The sequence below is a fragment of the Vidua chalybeata genome, chromosome 2, assembly GCF_026979565.1.
Source record: "Vidua chalybeata isolate OUT-0048 chromosome 2, bVidCha1 merged haplotype, whole genome shotgun sequence".
In the NCBI taxonomy this organism is placed as follows: domain Eukaryota; kingdom Metazoa; phylum Chordata; class Aves; order Passeriformes; family Viduidae; genus Vidua; species Vidua chalybeata.
The window spans coordinates 14275269-14294037 of NC_071531.1; the positions used below are offsets into that span (position 1 = coordinate 14275269).

Consider the following 18769-nt stretch of genomic DNA (forward strand, 5'->3'; position numbering starts at 1 on the left):
GTTGAGAAGCAGCCCCAGAGCTCCTCAGATGGCGTATCTGTGGTGGTATGTCTGCCTTTGTTAACTCTAGAGAGAGGCTAGGGTGACTTTCCAAGTGCCTAAAGCAAGTGATTCAAGCTAGGTGGGGTTCAGTCCCTGAATTCCTCCCCTCACAGCAGCAGCCTGTTCAATCAACAAGCAGCCTTGAAAGCTTGTTACAGCCCAAAGCAAAAAAAACTTCCAAATTCCATTTGATTGCTACATCCTTATGCTTCAATACAAAATAACTTTTACAAGATGTGCTTGAAGAATAGGGCTATGTCTTACACTACAGAAGAGCTTTGCAAAAAGCTTTAAATACAAGAGAAGCCCCTTGCTTCATTCTGTATGTTGAAGCAACTGTTTTCTTCCTTCAGTAGGTCCAGTTCTGACCCTGTTCTTTAGGCCACACCACCTTATTCTGCTATCAGTTTAACACTCCATACTCCCCTCCATATAGGGCTGGGATGTTTCCCACTAACGTCAGCATAGCCAGACCATGTCTGTGGTGAATGAGGATGGAAGAAAGGACTCCTTCATGTTTTCATATTGATAAGAGTCTTACCGCTCGTGCACAATATAGCTCTGTTTTCACATGCATATCATATTCAGTGTCTACTTCAAGAACTCAATTTAATTTGGACCTCCAATTTCCTGGTATCAGGTCTAACTGTCTGGCTGCAGTGTTAGATTTCATAGGACAGCATTCCAAAGCCTGGGATGCACAAGCAAAAATTTCTAGTTTCAGATGCCCAACTGACTAATAAGCTGTTCTTAAGACAGCTGACTTTCCTTACAGCTACACAACAGCAAGTTTTTGGTGCTGATCCAACAAGGTCAAACATTTGGAGCAGTTGAAGAGGAAACAGCCCATTTCAAAGCTCCTTTGTTCATAAGCTTCCATGGCCCAAGCTGCACACTCCTTAGACTTGGAAGAAAGTTAAAATGTTTTTTTTTAATATTGAAAAGGTATTTCACCAAATTCTGTAGAAGAGTAGCTTTTCAAATATTAAAGCAATTTTATTCTTTAAAATTAAAGCTTTATCCCCCAAAGCTTAAAATTGGCAGCATCTCTTTTAACATTCCTCTCCAGGAAGAAAACACCTCATTCTTACATGGTTTGTATGAATCTGCAGATACAGCAAAGATTAAAAAAAACCCAACAACCAAGACACAATTTAAGACACTCCTGAAAACTTCGTGGCTCTGTCCTGGAGATTTCAAGTAGGTCCTGGCCTAGATCTGGAACTCACCTAAAGTATTACATAAACTGTTCAGTGGTTCACTAAACAGACACTGGATTGTGCCCAGGCTGTTTCCCATCTGCTGTATCCTGCTCCCACCCCTGCACACAGCATTTACAAAGACAGAACTAGCCCCTGCTGCATTTTGTGGGATCCTGGATTATAAAATTTCACACTGAGACTGAGTGCTATGCTGAGCCTCAAGCAAGAGGCGCAGCACATGTCATTGCCAGACTCCAGCCTGGACGTTGTATGTTAGGTCTTCTCCTGCTGGGGCTGGGCATGTGCAGAAGAGCTTGGGGCTATTTTGGGTAAAAATCTGAGCTAGTTCTGGAGGGCTGTTGACCTCAGGATAGGAAAGGTCTTAATGGTAGAGCTTAGTGAGATCTACTGGCCTAAGTCCCTGCTAAGGACTGCAGGTGCCTTTCTGGGGCTGGCCCTGGCGGGTGCTGCGGGTCACACAGGAGAGCAAGCGGGATGGATTCCAGTCCTGCAGGGTGGCCTCGCATCCCAGGCCCAGACAGAGCTGCTCAACCACTCTTCTTCACTGCAAGTTGTGTTTTATGGATCTGACAGTGCCACTTCACTGCAGCTACAGCCTGTATGGTTCACAGCTTTCTAAGGACACTAACAGTCATTACTTTTGTCTAAACTGATGCTAGTGCAGGCCAGAAGTTAACCAAGTGCTTATTAAATCCATATCTCTGTGTATACAAACCCATGGCAGAAGACAAGAAGTTCATTTTGCCTTTTGACTCCTTTTTGATCTAGAAGAATGCCTTCATTTAAGGGGTTTTCCCCCACAATTTATTTACTTACTTGTAATTAATAATAAAAATCATTATTTTTAAATGTGCATGACCATTAATTTTCTGGTCTATTTTTGATGTTTTACATCAGAACATGAAAGGTTTGGTTTCATGACCACATATATGAGAACAGAGTGATTTATACATTTAGTGTCCCATTTAGTATCACTTTGTTAAATGATGCACTTTTATTTTTACACAATCATTTGCACATGCTAAAAGAGAATCCCTCTAAGTAACCCTGTAAGTGAAAGCTAAAATGTTTTCTTCAGAATGGCTTTTGGTATTTTCAATCAAAATGAAAAAAAAAGAAAAAAAGGTGAAAAAATAGTGCAGTTCCAGTTAGCTAAAATCAAAACTGAACAATAGGTTTCTGCATTTTTATGAAAAAATACGATTTGATAATATGCTGAAGTTTTCACAACAATGACAGCAATATTTTAACTTCTGGTCTAACTTCTGGTTCAGCTCCACTTAATTGCAGAGTCAGTGGTACACAGAGGCCAGTCAGGTTAACTACTGAAGTGCTCTCCTTAGGAGTACCTTTGAATATAAATGCTGGAAAAATAACCAGAGCCTTTATCTATGACAAAATAATTTTATCTGTGTTAGTTCACTAAATGTAACAGTGAATTTTATTGTAAAAAGCACACTATGCAAGTTTTGGGTTGCCCATTTTTTTCCTTCCTTCAGCACTGCAGCACATTTAGCACTGCAAGTGCCAGAACATTTCCAGGGAATAAATTCAAGCATCTAATAAAGAGCAGTAAACAGTCAAAGTGAAGAAAAAAAAAACAATTGTTGGTATAACCAGTGGCAAGTACCCAGGAACTTTATGGTTCATAATCTTTGTTGATTTTGCAGCAATGGTAGAGATAGAGGTGGTTTGGCCAAGTATCTACTAGTTATTCAAATAGCTACAGGAATGAAAACAAAGCCAAGGGGCAAAACATTTTAGCAATTTATTTTCTTAATAATTGCATTTGTAAGGCTAACTCATGCTGAAGGGGGATTTTGGAAACAGGAGGAGAAAAGTTCTGACTTTCCATCCCGACTAACTGAAAGTCAGATTGGTCCTTATCCTCAATCAGGGAGAGGGACAAAACTCTGAACACCCTGAACTACTGTCTAGAAGGACAGGCTTTTATTGCCCCTCTGATCTTGCTACCGAAGTGTTTCCACCAACGACTGAAGTTTGTTAGTTCTAGTCACAGGTCAGCTTTATAAATGCTTCAATGGGAAGAAAAAAGTAGTAAAAAAGCTTACTGTGGAGTTATTAATGATTCTGTAAATGAACAAACCACCTCTCTCTATCACTCCCTTCCCTGACTTTATCCCGTTCTTAACTGTAAGTCTCATTTATTTTCTCCTGCAAGTTAAAAACCAGTCAAATGCACAGTCGTGGCACTTGGCAGAGATGATCACAGACCCCTCACAGGCCTTGTCTCTACCTGGTGCCTCCACAGGCTGAGACTGATGGGATTTTCCTCATAACATCAGCCTTCCTTTTTCTTGCTGTAGGTAAGGCAGCAACACTAATTTCTGCTGCTTCCAGGCCTGAGGTCAGTGCAGGAGGAGGATGAATGTATTCTGCTAGCCTGACTTTTATAACAGTCTGGATCACACTGTTCTGCATAAACAGAAAAATTTAGATGAATTTTATGTCAGATATACTTATTGAGAAAGCCTCATAGTCTACTGTAATTCATGAGCCAAAAAGAAAAAAATGCAAGGAAGGAAAGGAATCTGTTTGGCTTGATTTGTTGCCCACGTGCAAGCATCTGGTGTGATACAAAATGCCCTCAGGTACCTTTCCAAGTATCCAGCAGCTGGTCCAGAACGTCTTTGATCTCCAGTAGGGTCTCACCCACATCTGGAAACCCCATGTGTAGGTCTCAGAAACCCTGAGACTCATCCACCAGGAGACAAAAGGAGACATGTGGGGGATGAGTTTCAAAATGTTCTTTCAAGTCAGATTTTTAACCTAAGAACACCTTAGGATATCTCAGACCACACCAGATGCCTGCGTGAGCAACTGAATCAAATTCAGTTGGTTTGGGGAAATTAAAAAAAAAATATCTGGTAATATTTTAATAGATATCCTCAAAGAGCCATAAAAGGTAAAATGACAGGAACTTTGTAATGCAACAGCAAATTAAAAGCATGACATTAAAAAGAAAAAAAAAAAAGGAAAAAAGTATTTCTTTTCAGTTTGAAAGATTCCTTTGAGGGGAAAATAAAAAAGGATGTAGGACCATGTGTTTTCAAGACAGGCAGAAATGGCAGTGACATAGTATGCAGCCACTAATATACTTGCAAAGAACTAAAAAGAGGTAGAACTAATCATAAATGTAAATAATATTATAAATAATTGGTAAGAATATCCAATTATATTTCAACAACACCAGAGCCTTAAAAGTATGAAAGCAAATACCAGACCCACATCTCTCTGAGGTAAAAAAAGGAGAAAATTTTAGTCCAGCTACAAGACTATTTATCAGCTTAGTCCCCATAAATGTTGTGAATTCTCTCAGTTTACCACCATAAGATTAAAATAAAACCTTAAATTTTATTTTGTTGTGTAGGTCACATCAGAAGATCATAAATATACTTAAAAAATATTTAAGTGAGTTCAGTGCATACAGATGACATGCAGATATTTAGGAATGCTTCTGCTTGGTGGTTCAAACTGGTATGATCACAGGAAGAATTATATTTAGCTTTCTTCATAAAGTTACCAGCAATAAGACTCATAGATACAGGGTTTCTTTTTAAATTTTACTCTGAAATTACATTAGTGAATAAGGCAACATTCCTCAGGATGACATTAGGCTATAATTGACTGTTTTTCCAGATTACAAGAGGAACATACCTCATCAGAGTAAAGGATAAGCTTTTCAAAACCAACTGAAAAATCTCAGAACTCTCCTAAAAGCTTATATGCTTCAGAAAGAAAAAAATGCTATTGTATCTACCTTTAACATGGGTAAGAGGAAAAAAAGAAGACATCTCCTCATGCCAGAAAAATGCAATTCAGAAAACTGCAAAAACTGCATAGCAACCTATCTGGGAAATTCTACCAATGTGTCCAATCTGTGCTTTGTGTCCATTTCTCATGGCAATCTTTTATCTGGGAACAAAGCCACAATTACTGAAACAGCTCTGCTTGTATAAAGTAACAGTGTGTCCAATAGGCAACAAAGGCCAGCTCAGTTCTCAGAACAAATAACCTGGCTGGCTCCAGATGAGCTTGCTCACGAAACAGCAACGCTTCCCTCGCACACAGAGCTGGGTGTGAGCACAGCCCAGACACCACCTGGACACCCAAGGAAACCTGTCCAGAACCAGCCAGGGGATGTGCCCAGCTCTGAGCTGGCCTGGATAAACAAATCAAAGGTTGTCAAATAGAAGTTCACCTTTGGAGAGCTGACATTCTAAATTCTTCATACAGGAATGGCCAGAGCAGTGGTTTTGCTTACCTTGATGATGACATCCAGCATCAAATATTTGAACTATTACTGTGATAAGCTGATAAATAAGGGACAGTAAAGTTATAGTTGTTATTTTTTTAGGAGGTGGTCAGATACTGAAAAGGATGGTGTATCTTGTTGGTACCCAGAGAGAATACATGAATCACATACGAAGAAAATGAGAATATATGACAGAATATGGCAATTGCTACTAGTAAGGAATTATGTCACTCTACCTTGTTTTTAAGAACTGACTTAAGCACATCAACAATCAGACAATGAATTTATTTGCAGGATACATTTATCATACATAGAAAACAATACTTATTGTTTGGTTAATTAAATAGAGAAAAAAGCAAAACAAAACCACAATACATTATTCAGTGTTCCATATATTTGTTAGCTGACATTTTCAAAATGAAGCTTTCTTTTTTTCCAGTTTTTTAAAAAAACCCATGATCGTGAACAATGCATAGTGGGAACAAAGGGTCTAGAAATCTAACATTCCACAGCTGTGAGTCAGTTTGAAAAATAAGGCCATGTAGAGGGAAAAAAACCCCACAGTGAATTTCTAAACAATACCTATTCCATTGACAGACTTCAGATAAGATCAACTGAGTATATGAAATCTAAAAACAATGTCATGTAAGGAAAAGATTAATTTAAAATATTAACAAACAACTTGGAAATAGTTTTTCCTAGTGATGGCTTGGAAATAGCCTCCAAACTTTCAACCCAGTATCAATGAAGATCAATTATATTATGATGCTGCAAAAACCATTCCAGGATGAACATCCAGAGGTGAGAAATACCCAAGTCCATTTTACAAAATAAGCTACAACTACCCCTGCTACTTATTCAGCACATATTTATCGAAGGAATGACAAAGTGTTAAGAAAAAAGTTTGACCACCAGTCACTGAATGATTCAGTGAAGGGCTGGAAAACATATCTTCCTGCTCTGAAATGTTAATTACAAGTTCTTTTCAGGTTTCATGACAATGTAAACGGAATGAAAGGAATTGCAGTGTCATATCCTGCTCTTTGTTCCTGTCCTTTCACACCAGGTCAGCAGTGTGAAAGTTTCATAAAGCTGCCATGAACTGAAGTCCTTCACTGCCCTTAAACACTGCCATCTGCTCTTCACATGATGGAGTGGATGAGCCCAAGGACCAGGAGTCACAGAGCTGCTGTTTTCTGGCAGTCCCCAGTGCAATGTTCCCAAATGCTGCATTGATGCAGGGTGTGTATCCCAGATAACTCAGTCACATTAAATAACTAATTAATAGAAAGCATTACATGAAATTCAGGATAAAGAGGGTATAAAATATTTACCAACATTGGATCTTACCTGTGTTAAGATTCAAGATTCCTTACTCACAAAATTACAAGAACAAAGCTGAGGCAAGACTGGTTGTGGAAACTGGTCTGAATGCAGGTGTACAGAATGCGTATTTTACAAATAACTACTTATATCTAGAGTTTAACTCACATATTTTTAAAACAATTAAATACAGACTAGGCTATATAAACCTTTATAAGCCTTCTTCATCTGTCATTAGTGATATCCAGATCTGTATGAAAGCTCTGAATTTGTAAGACATACATTATTTATTTTAAAAATATTCCTAGAGGTCACCCTTTGACATCATGTAAAATGTATGGGAAGCTTTGGGAACGTTGGGATTGCTGATGTGCTAAACTGAACAAAACATATCCTTATTAAAAGAAAGCTCAAACACCCTGACTGCCATGGAGAGTTCTGTCCTGAAAACTTTATTTCTTCAATATGCTCTACACAGTATCCCAGTTCTCCAGAACAGCACAAACAGCAGCAGTATAAAGAGTGAAGGCTGACCTTTTTTAGTTGCCCTGAAAAAGCTGTGTTTACCATGCTTGTAGCTGAGGCTTCACAGAAATAAGAAACATGCTTTAAACACCAGCTGAACAAAACTCATGCAGCTGTGGTTACATCATGTCCGCATCACTTGTCTTCTGTTAATAAAGAAGTTAAGAATTGTTTTTGGGAAGAAAACATATCCAGAGAAAACCATAGAGAGAATTCACAGAGATAAGGAAAAACAAAAGCCTACATTGCAGGATATGGAGGATATGCTGTAAGCTATCCCTAAAAAAAGCATTAATCCATCCTATGGCTATGTAGGTATCTGTTATACAAATGTATGTATACACACATATCCACAAATGTAGAATTATCACATTAACTATTAACATGGTCGCCATAGAAACTGTTAACATGGTTGTTTCATTCTAAATAAAAGGGATGACTTAACAAATTTTCCACTGTGGCTCATAATTTGGGATGACTAATCTGCAAGTTTGTCTATACTTTTTCTACTGAAGCCTCTTTCATTTAATTTGTACAGAAGCAAGCTGGTTTTAAATTCCTAAGTTAGCAAAGAGCATGTAACATCCCCCATGCTAAGGAGTTTGCCATTTTCATGTCATATCATGCACTATCATAACATGCTATGTAAATATTTGCTGATATAAAAAACTATTTCATTAAAAAAAGTAGAACAATGATTATAATTATGGAATTCTTCTGAAAATTTTCAAACAAAAGCTAAGTATAACATTTCTGAATATTAGACATTACTTTTTCCATCTGATACAGATTTAAAATGCATAGTATTTACATAAATAATAGCAGCCATCCAACCTTCAAGAGTGCTGTGTTTTATAGTCCAGTCAATATGCCCTAAAATTATATTGAGGGATTCTGTATTAAAGATTCGGAGGGGCTAATTAGAATAAGATGTAGAAGGATTTAATTTAAAGACTTCCTGTTTTTACAAAAACAACACACATCAGAAGTACTCCAGTAAAAATCTAACACACAAAAATCACTCTGTACTTTTGTGCTTTATCTTGCTAAATAAATGACCAAAACCCAAGGAAAAATCATCCCAGTAAGTGTATGTATGGCACATGCTTATCAGAATGTAATCCATATGTCAGGATTACAGAGAATGAAATGGACCCACTGAACAACTTTTTCTTCAGAGAATAGTCCAACCTAATTATTACCTTTGTTCACACTAATCTAAGATGTGCTGGGTCACCATTCATACTCAGTTTGCTTAAAGTCTTGATTTAAAGAACCTGTACGCACCTAAATCAACCCTTACTCAGTCAAATTTTAGCATGTGGAGAAATGGACTCATGAATTATTTTTAAGCACTTCTAGTACTCTCATACATGACAGGGTATCTAGGGTCTTTACAGTGCACTAGTGTGTCTGTTTTGCTAAAGCCATGACCAATGTCTTTTCCACCCTCTTCTTGCTTATGAGGTCAGACATAGACTGAAGTTCTACTCAGTAGAACTGTGGCTTTCACTGACTGTGTAAAGTACACTGGCTTTAGTTTCATTTGATAAAACTTCATGTTTTGGTAGCACACTAAATAACCAGGAACAGCCTGCCAGCCTCATTATAGCAAATGAAATTTGTGCATGCCAATTCAGAAGCTTTGGGTTTTCCCAAATCTGTTGCCTACATATCCATGAGAGGCACTATGTTAAAGGATTGTTCCAAGCCATTGTAGTCAACATGAATAAATAAATATTAAACTTGACATGTTTCAAAAGTAAATACCCTGTCTTACTAAACTACATTAAAACTTCGAAGTCCAAATTATTTTTTTGCACTGTAGATTGGATGAGGCAGAGGAAAGTGTTATAAAGCCACTGAAAGGAAGAGCTCAGATAAGAAAACAGCCACTGAGGTAAGAGAGCAGTCTGGAACAGTCTCAGAGCCAGGCCTTGTGCAAGGACCAGGCTGCTCCTGTCTCCTGTCCACCGAGGGATGGCAGAGTGGCCCATCAGAACTGCTACTCTGAAACCTCTCTGTGCTTCCAGGAGTGATGACAAATTAGGGTTACAGAGTGTAGTTTGGTTTTCCTTTCTTGCACTTTGTTTTACTTTTAATGGTCCCCAAAGGGGCCAGCTCACACTGGATTGAAGGATTCACCCTCTCTTACCAGCACCTGTCCCAACTTGCCTGGGTTGAAATGACTGAAAAGGAGAGGCACAGGCCAGCCACCCCAAAGAGTGAACTTCAAGGGCCCACTCAGCCTGTGGTAGCACTGGAAGGGGATATAAATTAGTCAACAACAAATAAATAAACATGGTGTCTCGTTGCTGCTTGCATCATCGTAAGAAAGCTACTGTGCAAAAGTATACGTCAATACTTTGAAATTACCCAGGCTTTCACCTCAAGTGCCAAAAGAATCTATTTTACCTGGTCATGGATGTTTCAGTACTCCCTGCCAGCCAGGATCTGTGAGCTTAGGTTCCACTTCAGTTTCTAATGGAAAGGCCATTTCTGTAAAGGAACTCTGAGCCTGCAGCAGCTTCTATGGGGAACACTGTATGAGGCAGAAGTTGCAGGGTATTTTTCAAAAATTTTCTATTTCAAATATTTAGGCTCCCAAATGAGAGCATTTTTGTTTAAGTATCAGCCTATATTGAGGCAAGGCTCTTGACTGAACCTGATTTAGATAAACTAGGCAAAATATCACAGGAGGAAAAGACATGAAATATATAATCCTACTGGGTACAAAACATTACAAACCTAAAGAACTTCAAAGCACATCAGACATACTTCAGTCAGTAAAACACTGACTGTCCTTCCACTGTTCATTTAGGAACAAAGATACGGTCTGTATTCATCTCAGAAAGCAAAGCCAAATGTTTAAATAGTTCATGTCACCATCATATTCTTCCTCTAAATAATTCATATCTAAGACAAGCTAAATATCTTTGTTAGCTATCTTTGAACAGAATGAATCCTAGCAAAGGAAAATTCCCTTTGAAATACAGAAAACCACCAGTGAGTTACTGTACATATTGCATGCATAGCATCAGAAGATAGACACCATAAAAACAACAGGTTTCACTTTCAACTGTGAACAGGTAGAATACAGTATTATTTTCTGAGTAAAACACCACAAACATTACATATCACTTAGGAAAACTGTGCACAGCATACTTCAGCATTCAGAAACTAAATTTCAGTTATCTTGTAGCTATTGCTGACAAATATTGCCTTTAAAAACGTCAGCTGCATCTGATAACACACAACTGAAAGTGTGAGCAACATAAACACGTGGGCTTTGTTATCCTCCCACATGCTTCATTTTTAGCAGGTATTGGCACTTTTCATCCACATCCTGAGGACAACATTCCTCCAGTCATTTTGGCCAGGTGGAAAGGAAAGCCACTAACTCAAATGGCTGCTCTCTCCCCATTAACACATGGTAAGCATTTAGCTACCTTTTCCCCATTTTGAGACCAGACTTTAGAGCTTCTTAAAATATAGTTTGGTAGAGTAATACCAGACTAAAAAAACCCCAAACAAGTCACTGAAGACTATGCTGATGGAGAAATGATCAGAGCCCACATAGACAATTATTTAAATTATAAAATAAAACTGTCTTTTTTTCCTCCAACTTTACAATGTTTGAGACAAAATAATTCCCTTATTTTGAGATCTGAATTAATGAAGTCTGATTTTTTCCTATGAAATCTTAAAATGCAACTTCTCCAAAATTAATACAGTGCTTAAAGAGTAAATAAAAAGGCTCCTACTTTTTCTATTAGATTTCCCATGACCACAGGCATGGTGTTATAAAGTTTTAAATTAAAACAGCAACCACCAGTTGATTGTTCTTTCAGTCTCATATTAGAGGAATTATTTCAATCTCAGTACTGGACAAATTTTAAAAGGTAATAGATTCATTATTTCTGTGTACTTTGAGAATTGATGGAAGAATATCCAATGTTCTATCGTGCTGTCACCATCCAAAGTCCCAGTGCAACATTGGCAGCCAAAAGTGCACTACCAGCAAGCAAAATCAAAAAGCCAACAAGCTCTCTGTTTTGTTTTTCTACAATTAGGGAGCTCAGTGTGGCTTCCAGGAAGGAATTTAATATCCACTGACCATCCAAAGCGAAGCAGGGTACAGCGTTGATAACTGCCAGCGCTCCTGATAGTGAGATTAGGTACCTGGTTGAATGTAGTTAAGGTTTATTAAGAGTATCTGAGAAAATGTTAAAAAAAAAAGTAATAAAAATAATGTATTGTATTTCTAATATGCAGAGAGATACATACAAAGGTTATTTTTCTAGCTGCCATTCTGTTTCACAGAAATTATATGAGTAAAATTAGTTTTATGCCATAACATAGCCACTCAGAGAACTGCCTTTACAGATTTTTATTTTTTAAGAGCTAAGTTTGGATACTCAAACCTGCATTCATCACAACTTGAGTGAAAGCAGGAGACAGCAAAACCACCATCTTCTTTGCTTGCTTTGTGTGGTTTTGGAGGAAGGTTACAGCTCTGACACCATGCCTGAACTAAGAAGGTATTCTAGACCCAAGTATGAAATCATGATTAGAAATATTTTCCAAAACACTCCCTAGCAAATGACTAGAATATCATCAGAAATCTGACCTATCTCTCCTCCTTACCTGTTAGCCAGAAAAGCTGAGTGGATTTCTGTACATGTGTGTGCATGTGAGAATGAGGCACGGGTAATTTTCACTGTTGGTTAAAGGCTTGCTAACTGCAGTACCTACCTCCATCCTGAATGGCCTGGCAAGAAGATATAGTCAGAAAGCAGCTGGAGCAGTGTGAACCTTGATGTGTTCTCAGAAAATGGAAGCTGATGTGCTACCTTTCCTCTGCTTCTATGGACTTGTTACTAAACTGAACTACACAGTTTAGTTATTCTATGGCCACGCATAAACATTTCAGTTTCTAAGGCTAAGGGTTCCTAGACTAGCCACATTCAAGTCTACTAATCTATATGTATGTGTGTATATATAATCTTGTTCATTAATGAGCAAGAGTTAATTGAATTATTCTGTTTTTTGAACACCGATTTTCTTTTCTTTTGAAGGAAAAAAAAAAAAAAAACCCAAAACCAAAACTACCATATCCTGTTATTTAGTTCAGCAAAATGATACAAAAATAATAAAATAATAAAAATAATACAAAAATACAAAAATAATAAAACTCTGATATTGCAAAGCTAGCAAGAACATCTCATTTTTCCTGACTTAAATTCAGGCTTACTTTGGCTTTCTTGTCACATCTGTTAAGGCTCACCTTCAAGAGTTAAAAAAAGCACTGACCAAAAATATGCTCTTAAGCACAAGAAAGTGAGAGATTTCATTTTTAGCTTGGCACATGGACAATAATCAATGCAGAGGTGGGATACAGATGTCAAATCTCTACAGAAATATTTTAGGGCATCCTGTCTAAAATGACATCCAACTGAAGTTTTGCTAGGTCACTAAATTCTGAACAGTTCCCTTCTTACCTTAAAAGAACAAACATACTTCAAAGGATACTTGCAAAACGTCTCTATCATCACAGGCAGATCGATACTTAGAAAGTTTTGTCGTGGTACAAAACTGCTGAGACTTACTGAAATGAAAATACATAAAGCATGACAAGTCATTCCAGGGTTATACAATTAATAAATTTAGATTATAATTTTGCAGAAAAATCACATGTGAAATGACCCTCTTCCAGGACAAATAATCAATCTCAATAAGGGTTTGATTGGTTTTTTTTTTTTGTTTTTACAAGAGTGCAGCTATTATATTTTTCTTAAATGTGGTCACTATCACAGTAGTCACTCCATAAAGCACAATTAGCATTTCAGTAAAACTAGATCTAAAATACATCTTTTCAGAGGCATCTTTAGTTATAAAGACCCCACTGTATTCCAGTATTTTTCAAAGAAAAGATAGTTACCAGACTTTTTCAACATATGCAGTCCATATGCATACTGTGGGTGCACATGTGTATTTTCTCTGAAGGCCAGAAAAATCTTCTCTGGCAGTACCTGCAGAAGATTCCCCCTAACCTGAGGCTGAGCACATGGTGTACAGGAGAGAGAGAGATAGGGAGCAGAATTCTGGAGTCCCTCTGAGAAAGCAAAGGCTATGAGAGAATGCACAGCTGTATCACACAACACCAGTTAGCTGATGCCTCAGGTTTTAGCTTTTATAGTTTTCAGATTCTGTACTGCTTTAGTATGTAGTTCTGAGCTTCATATTAGGGGATGGTGAGCTCTCGTCACAGAGTAGGTAGACAAAACAATTCCTTCTCTAGCTGGGGACCAAGGACAACCAATCCAAATCTCAGACCCAAGAGCAAAAACAAAGGTGGACTGAAGAGAGAAAAACAAGAAGAATGGGACTTCATAAACTAAAGCTATAATTGGACAATTAACTCCAATATGCTAATGGACCAGAACTTATAAAAATGAGAGACCTCGTGACCAGTCGTCCATTTTGTGACCATTTTGGGTTCATCTTGGGTGTAGTCCTCGCTGGGCTCTTTGCTGGCCAAGGTGGCTCCATTGAGGCCTTTTAATAAATGCCTACTTTGTTCTTTAACTCTGTCTAGCCTCTCTCTGTTCTAGGTCAGCCTTCACAAGGCATCATAGCCAGTACATAAGTAGCTTCTCTTCTGTTTTCAGATGGTAAGTGACTTCAAGATATAACTTGGTGCAACTCAAAAACCTGGGAGGTGGGACTTAGCAGCTTTAAAAACAGTGACTGCAAAATTGCAGTGTCAAGGACCACATGATCTTGAATACTTTATTACTGTACACACTGTTCTTTGAAGGGGTACATGAACCTTCAGTGGACTGCATGTCAAATGTTTTGAAGAGATTCTTCAAGGCAAGTGCAGTAGTTTGAGATCTGCCAGAAGGCACTAAGTTGGTACAGGAATGTTCCACCCAGGTAGTATTCTGGATCTGCCAGCACCAGGGACTGTTTGAGAACCATTCTGTGATAGCTGCAAGAAAAATGCCTTTCCTACTAAAAGGAAGGCACAGCAGGCTCTCCTCCCCAGAAGGAAGAGGTTAGGGTAAATTAATGCAGAATTAGAGAACCACCTTGAGAATAAACTTGCATAGTACCACTGATACTCGCTGCCTTTAAAGAACAACTTCAGATGTGAGTTGCCAGCCACAATGGCCTGAATTTTCCCTACCGATGTGGAGAATAGTTATAGCCATAAGAAATACATACATCCACAGAGATATTTGAAGGCAAGAGTTCAAATCCCATGCAATACAAACACCTCTTGGGAAAGGAACAGTTTAACCCACTCTTGGAGAAATTTTAACCATAGGCTAAGAGAACACTGGGAACATAACATACCAAAAGCAGGATATCTTTCATAGGAGTGAGATCAGATTTCTTCAGGTTCACTAAAGAATTCATGGACACAGCAACAAAGGTGAGGGAAAGTAGTTCTAAAGTAGTTCTAAAGTCACATAAGGCAGAGAACTGGTCCATTCAGTCACATAAAGACATTTTCTTCTGTTAATAGATGGCCTTCTGATAAGTCCAGCCAACAAATACACCATGGGTTGGAAAGATATGGACAGCAAGGAGAACAAAAAAAAAAAAAAAAGAAGAATGGGTTTGGTGTGGCAATGATCAGAGAACTTTTCAGTATCAAAACTGCCAGTGTGCTTGAAAGTCATGTTTTTGCTTAAAGCTTAAGACTGACCATTGATTTAGGGGAACTGAGAGAAAATAAATCTGTTGGACGACTAAGTGAAGACCACAACAGACAGAAATCCTGGATACCACCCAGCTCAGAAAGTCAGGTCAATCACAGAATGATTTGAGTAGGAAGGGATCTTAAACATCATCCTGTTCCAACCTCCCTGGCACAGGGAGGAACATCTACTGGACCAGCTTGCTCAAAACCCCATCCAGCCTTGCCTTGAACACTACCAGGGATGGGGCAGCCACCATTTCTATAGGCAACATATTTCAGTGCCTCACCATAGTGAAGTATTTCTTCATTGTATCTAATATCTTTCTAGAAGAAAGCCTGTATGATAAGCCACTCATTTTGAGAGATACAACTGGGAAGTTCTTTGAAACATTCTATGTGTTTTTCTAGCAGTTTTTAGTATCAAGGCATGGTAAAAAAAATAGTTGAACCACAAAAAAGCCCCAGAGATGAAATATTTTTTTCCCATTATACCTATTCTATACACAGAATTACTCAACTAAATGCAATTTTATTAAAATACTCCTTTAGCCTTATTTTAGAAATTACATTGGATAACCAAGCAGACACCACAGCCTTCTGCAGCTTGATACAAGGCTTTCCTCAGTGCAGGTGCAGGACCTTGTACTTGTCTTATTGAACCTCATGAGGGTTCTTTTCAAGCTTGTTCTCTGGATGGCTTCCCATCCTTCAGCGTGCCAACTGCACCACTCAGCTTGGCATTATCTGCAAACTTGTACAAGGTGACTTGATCCTGCAGTGGGGAGGCTGCGTCCCAGCCCTTGGGTGGAGCTGCCCTATGGGATGTGCTCCCCTGCCTGGGAGGGCAGGGGAGCACCCTGAGTTCCATCCCCACACAGGCCCATCCTGGCTGCCCACTCATTCCAGGGCCATGAGGTCACACAGCCCCAAGCTGCTCCAGCACCTCTCCATGAGCACCCTGAGTGCCATCCCCACACAGCCCTGGCTGCACAAGGCCATGAGGTCACAGAGCCCCATGGCACTGCACTGGCCATAAGAACCAACTGCTCAGCCCCCATCCCCAACTGCAGCAGCAGCAGTGTGGTGGAAGGGGGACCATGGCCTTTGTCCACCATCTTTTCCTCTCCCTCTTCATCCTCCTGATGGTCCTGCATCTCGGGGTTGCCAACTTTGTTCCACAGAAATCACAGGAAGCAGGTAAGCTGCCAGCATTGGTCCAGCCTTTCATGGGCTTGGGGGGGTCTTCTCACCAATATGTTTTTTCCTCCAGTGCTTTAGTGAGCGTTTCCTCTGTGTAAGCACTCTCCTCTTAAAAGAGTCCCAAGGGTTCATCTCTCCTCCAGGGGTGTTGCACATTGTGCTTGACTCTTCAAGGCATGGTAGCTCAGAGGTCCCCAGGTCCTCCTCTGCAGCTCTGGCAATCCACTGACATCCGGCTCCCACACTGTTACCTGACCCCCATCCAGTGCTTCTGTACACAAAAGCAGAAGATCCCAACACACAATGGAAACACTTCTCTGTGCTTGCTTCTAGCTGATTCTCTAGCAGATTCTCTGGCAGCTTGGAAGAAAGATGGTTTGGAGCCCTTGGGCGAGCCTGGAGCACGTAAGTTCTCAATGTTCCTTCCTTTGAAAGAATAATTATCACTAATGTGTCAATAGCTTACTAATGAGCAATTTTCTTTAAGATGTTGAGGCTGATGGCTTGTGGAAATCTCCAGTCGCCAAGCATATGCATAATCCCATGGGTAAGTTAGCTGGAAGAAAGTACATTTACCTTTTAATCTTCCTTCCACGTCAAATGCAAGTTGCTCAGTCCAAGGCCGATGCCAGCCTCTGGCATGTTAGTTGCTGTCCTATGGTCAGCACAGGATGGCTTTGTGGCAGCAGGCTCTTTCCCCAATGCCTGATCTTGCACATCACATCAGCAACTAAGCTGAAAGTGTGTTAGGTTCAAGACATCTGAAACCCATTGCAGAGACAATGAAAAACATGATTCTTGCACAAACATAGCTTCCCCTGCAGCTCCATCCCAGAGCTTGCCCTGAGTACCTACATGACCAAAGCAGAAAAGTAGCCCCAAGCAGGATCCCTCTCATGAGCTGAGGTCAAGTTTCTGACTTGTATATTGGGCATGGAAGCTAGAGGGAACCTCCCCATCCTCCTGCATCCTCTGTGCCTGAGCCATGCTGAGGCTTTACCTGTATCTGCTTTTTGGCAGTGCTGCCAAAGTCTGGAGAAAAAAAAGAGAATGCAAAAGCTGGTGAATCTTCTCAAGCAGACCCAAAGCACTCAGGTACTGAGCAGTCCTGCTGGGGTCCCTTATGGGGAGACACATCCTGAAACCTGGGAGTGGCTGCAAGGGGTGCACATGCTGGGAAAAAGGCAGATGAGGAGAGCAAGGCTCAAGTATCGCCTGTGAAGGCCTGACTCCATCCCCTTGGGGTGTGGGAGCTGGCCCAGAGAGGGAGAGTTGCAGGTGGAACTTCCTGATGAGTTTTTGCTGAAGAAGTGACTGGCCAAGCAACAGTGCTCCCCACTGTGCTCTCCTCCTGATCGTTTGAGTTCTGTTCAGAGGGACAACCTGTCCCCGAAGGGTGGGAGTATGCCTCCAGGACCACCACTGGGGGGAAAACAGAGAACATTCTGGTGATATCAAACATGCTGCAAGTTCACGAGTGGTAAACTGCCAGAGGACAGGCTAACACTTTGAATTGCTCTGCAGAAATGGCTGGAGAAACAACCAAACAAGTTCCTAATGCCCCTGAGCACATCGAAAGTATTTTCTGTCGTGGAGCAGGCTGTATGATAGGCATAGTGTTAGCCCTGGTTGCTGTGCCAGCTGGGATACTGATGTGTTGTTCCCTTGCAATCTGCTGGTGGTGTGAGAGAAAACGGTGAGTCATCGATCCCCTCACAGCTCCTGCTTCCTGCAAAGGCAGCTCACAGCCACAAAGCACTTCTAGTCAGGCTGCTGTGCAGCAGCAAGTTAGTGGTTGGTTGAAAACCTCTGCTGAGGCTTTTGCAGCTGTCAGCAGCTTTAACTGGCCTCTTATTTTCTGGGTCTTCTCTTGGGGAGCCTTCTTGGACTGGAGACAGTGTTTGCTCAAACTGAGCCTGTCTGGACAAGAGTAGCTTGCATGAGTGACAGGCAGAGGCAAAACAAAGTCAGGATGAGAAAGAGTGGGGGGTAATACTGCTCTAGAAAGCAAGAGATGCATTGGCACCTCCTGCTGACCAGTGAACCTGCCTAGAGGAGTCCCCCTGCTTGGCGGTGCCTCTGCCAAGGCGTGCCAGCAGCTCCACTCCCAGCGGTGAGCCCTGCCAGCTCTGGGCACTGCTATGGAGAGTCCCTGTGTGTCACCTGCAGCTTAGCCACCTCCTCTCTCCACAGGCGTCTCTCTGGAGACCAGCAGGAACGCACCCGCCTGATCACAGGCTCAGACAGCCAGACCAGTTCACCTGAACCTGCCCTGCCACTGCAGTAACCCTAATAAACTCACACATCTGATCCTTGAGCTGCCCCTGTTCACCTGCCCCTCCTTGGCTGCCCTTAAGCAGCTGTGGAAACTGCCCAGCCCCAGCCACAACAGAAACAGCCCCCTCCACCCCCAAACCTGCTGGCCCAGGCCTCTGGACAAAGCTGAAGGTGGGCCTGCCAGGGTAGGGG

General features: G+C 40.5%; 1 protein-coding gene across 15 annotated transcripts in view; it reads right to left on the reverse strand.

Moving 5' to 3' along the window:
* MBTPS2 (membrane bound transcription factor peptidase, site 2) overlaps nucleotides 1-18769 on the reverse strand; it is a 51865-nt gene that overhangs the window by 5348 nt on the left and 27748 nt on the right. For 2 of the 15 annotated variants that reach the window (XM_053934052.1, XM_053934056.1), the window contains exons 10-11: nucleotides 12922-12997; nucleotides 9862-11571 (exon numbers count right to left, since the gene is read on the reverse strand). In XM_053934052.1, coding sequence (XP_053790027.1) covers nucleotides 11349-11571; nucleotides 12922-12997 — 299 coding nt within the window. In that variant the 3' untranslated portion in view covers nucleotides 9862-11348. Of the gene's footprint in view, nucleotides 1-5805; nucleotides 11572-12921; nucleotides 12998-14751; nucleotides 14932-16691; nucleotides 16727-16876; nucleotides 17036-18769 lie in introns of those variants that run through there. The other 13 variants (XR_008429149.1, XR_008429145.1, XR_008429147.1 and 10 more) reach the window with 13 other exon arrangements.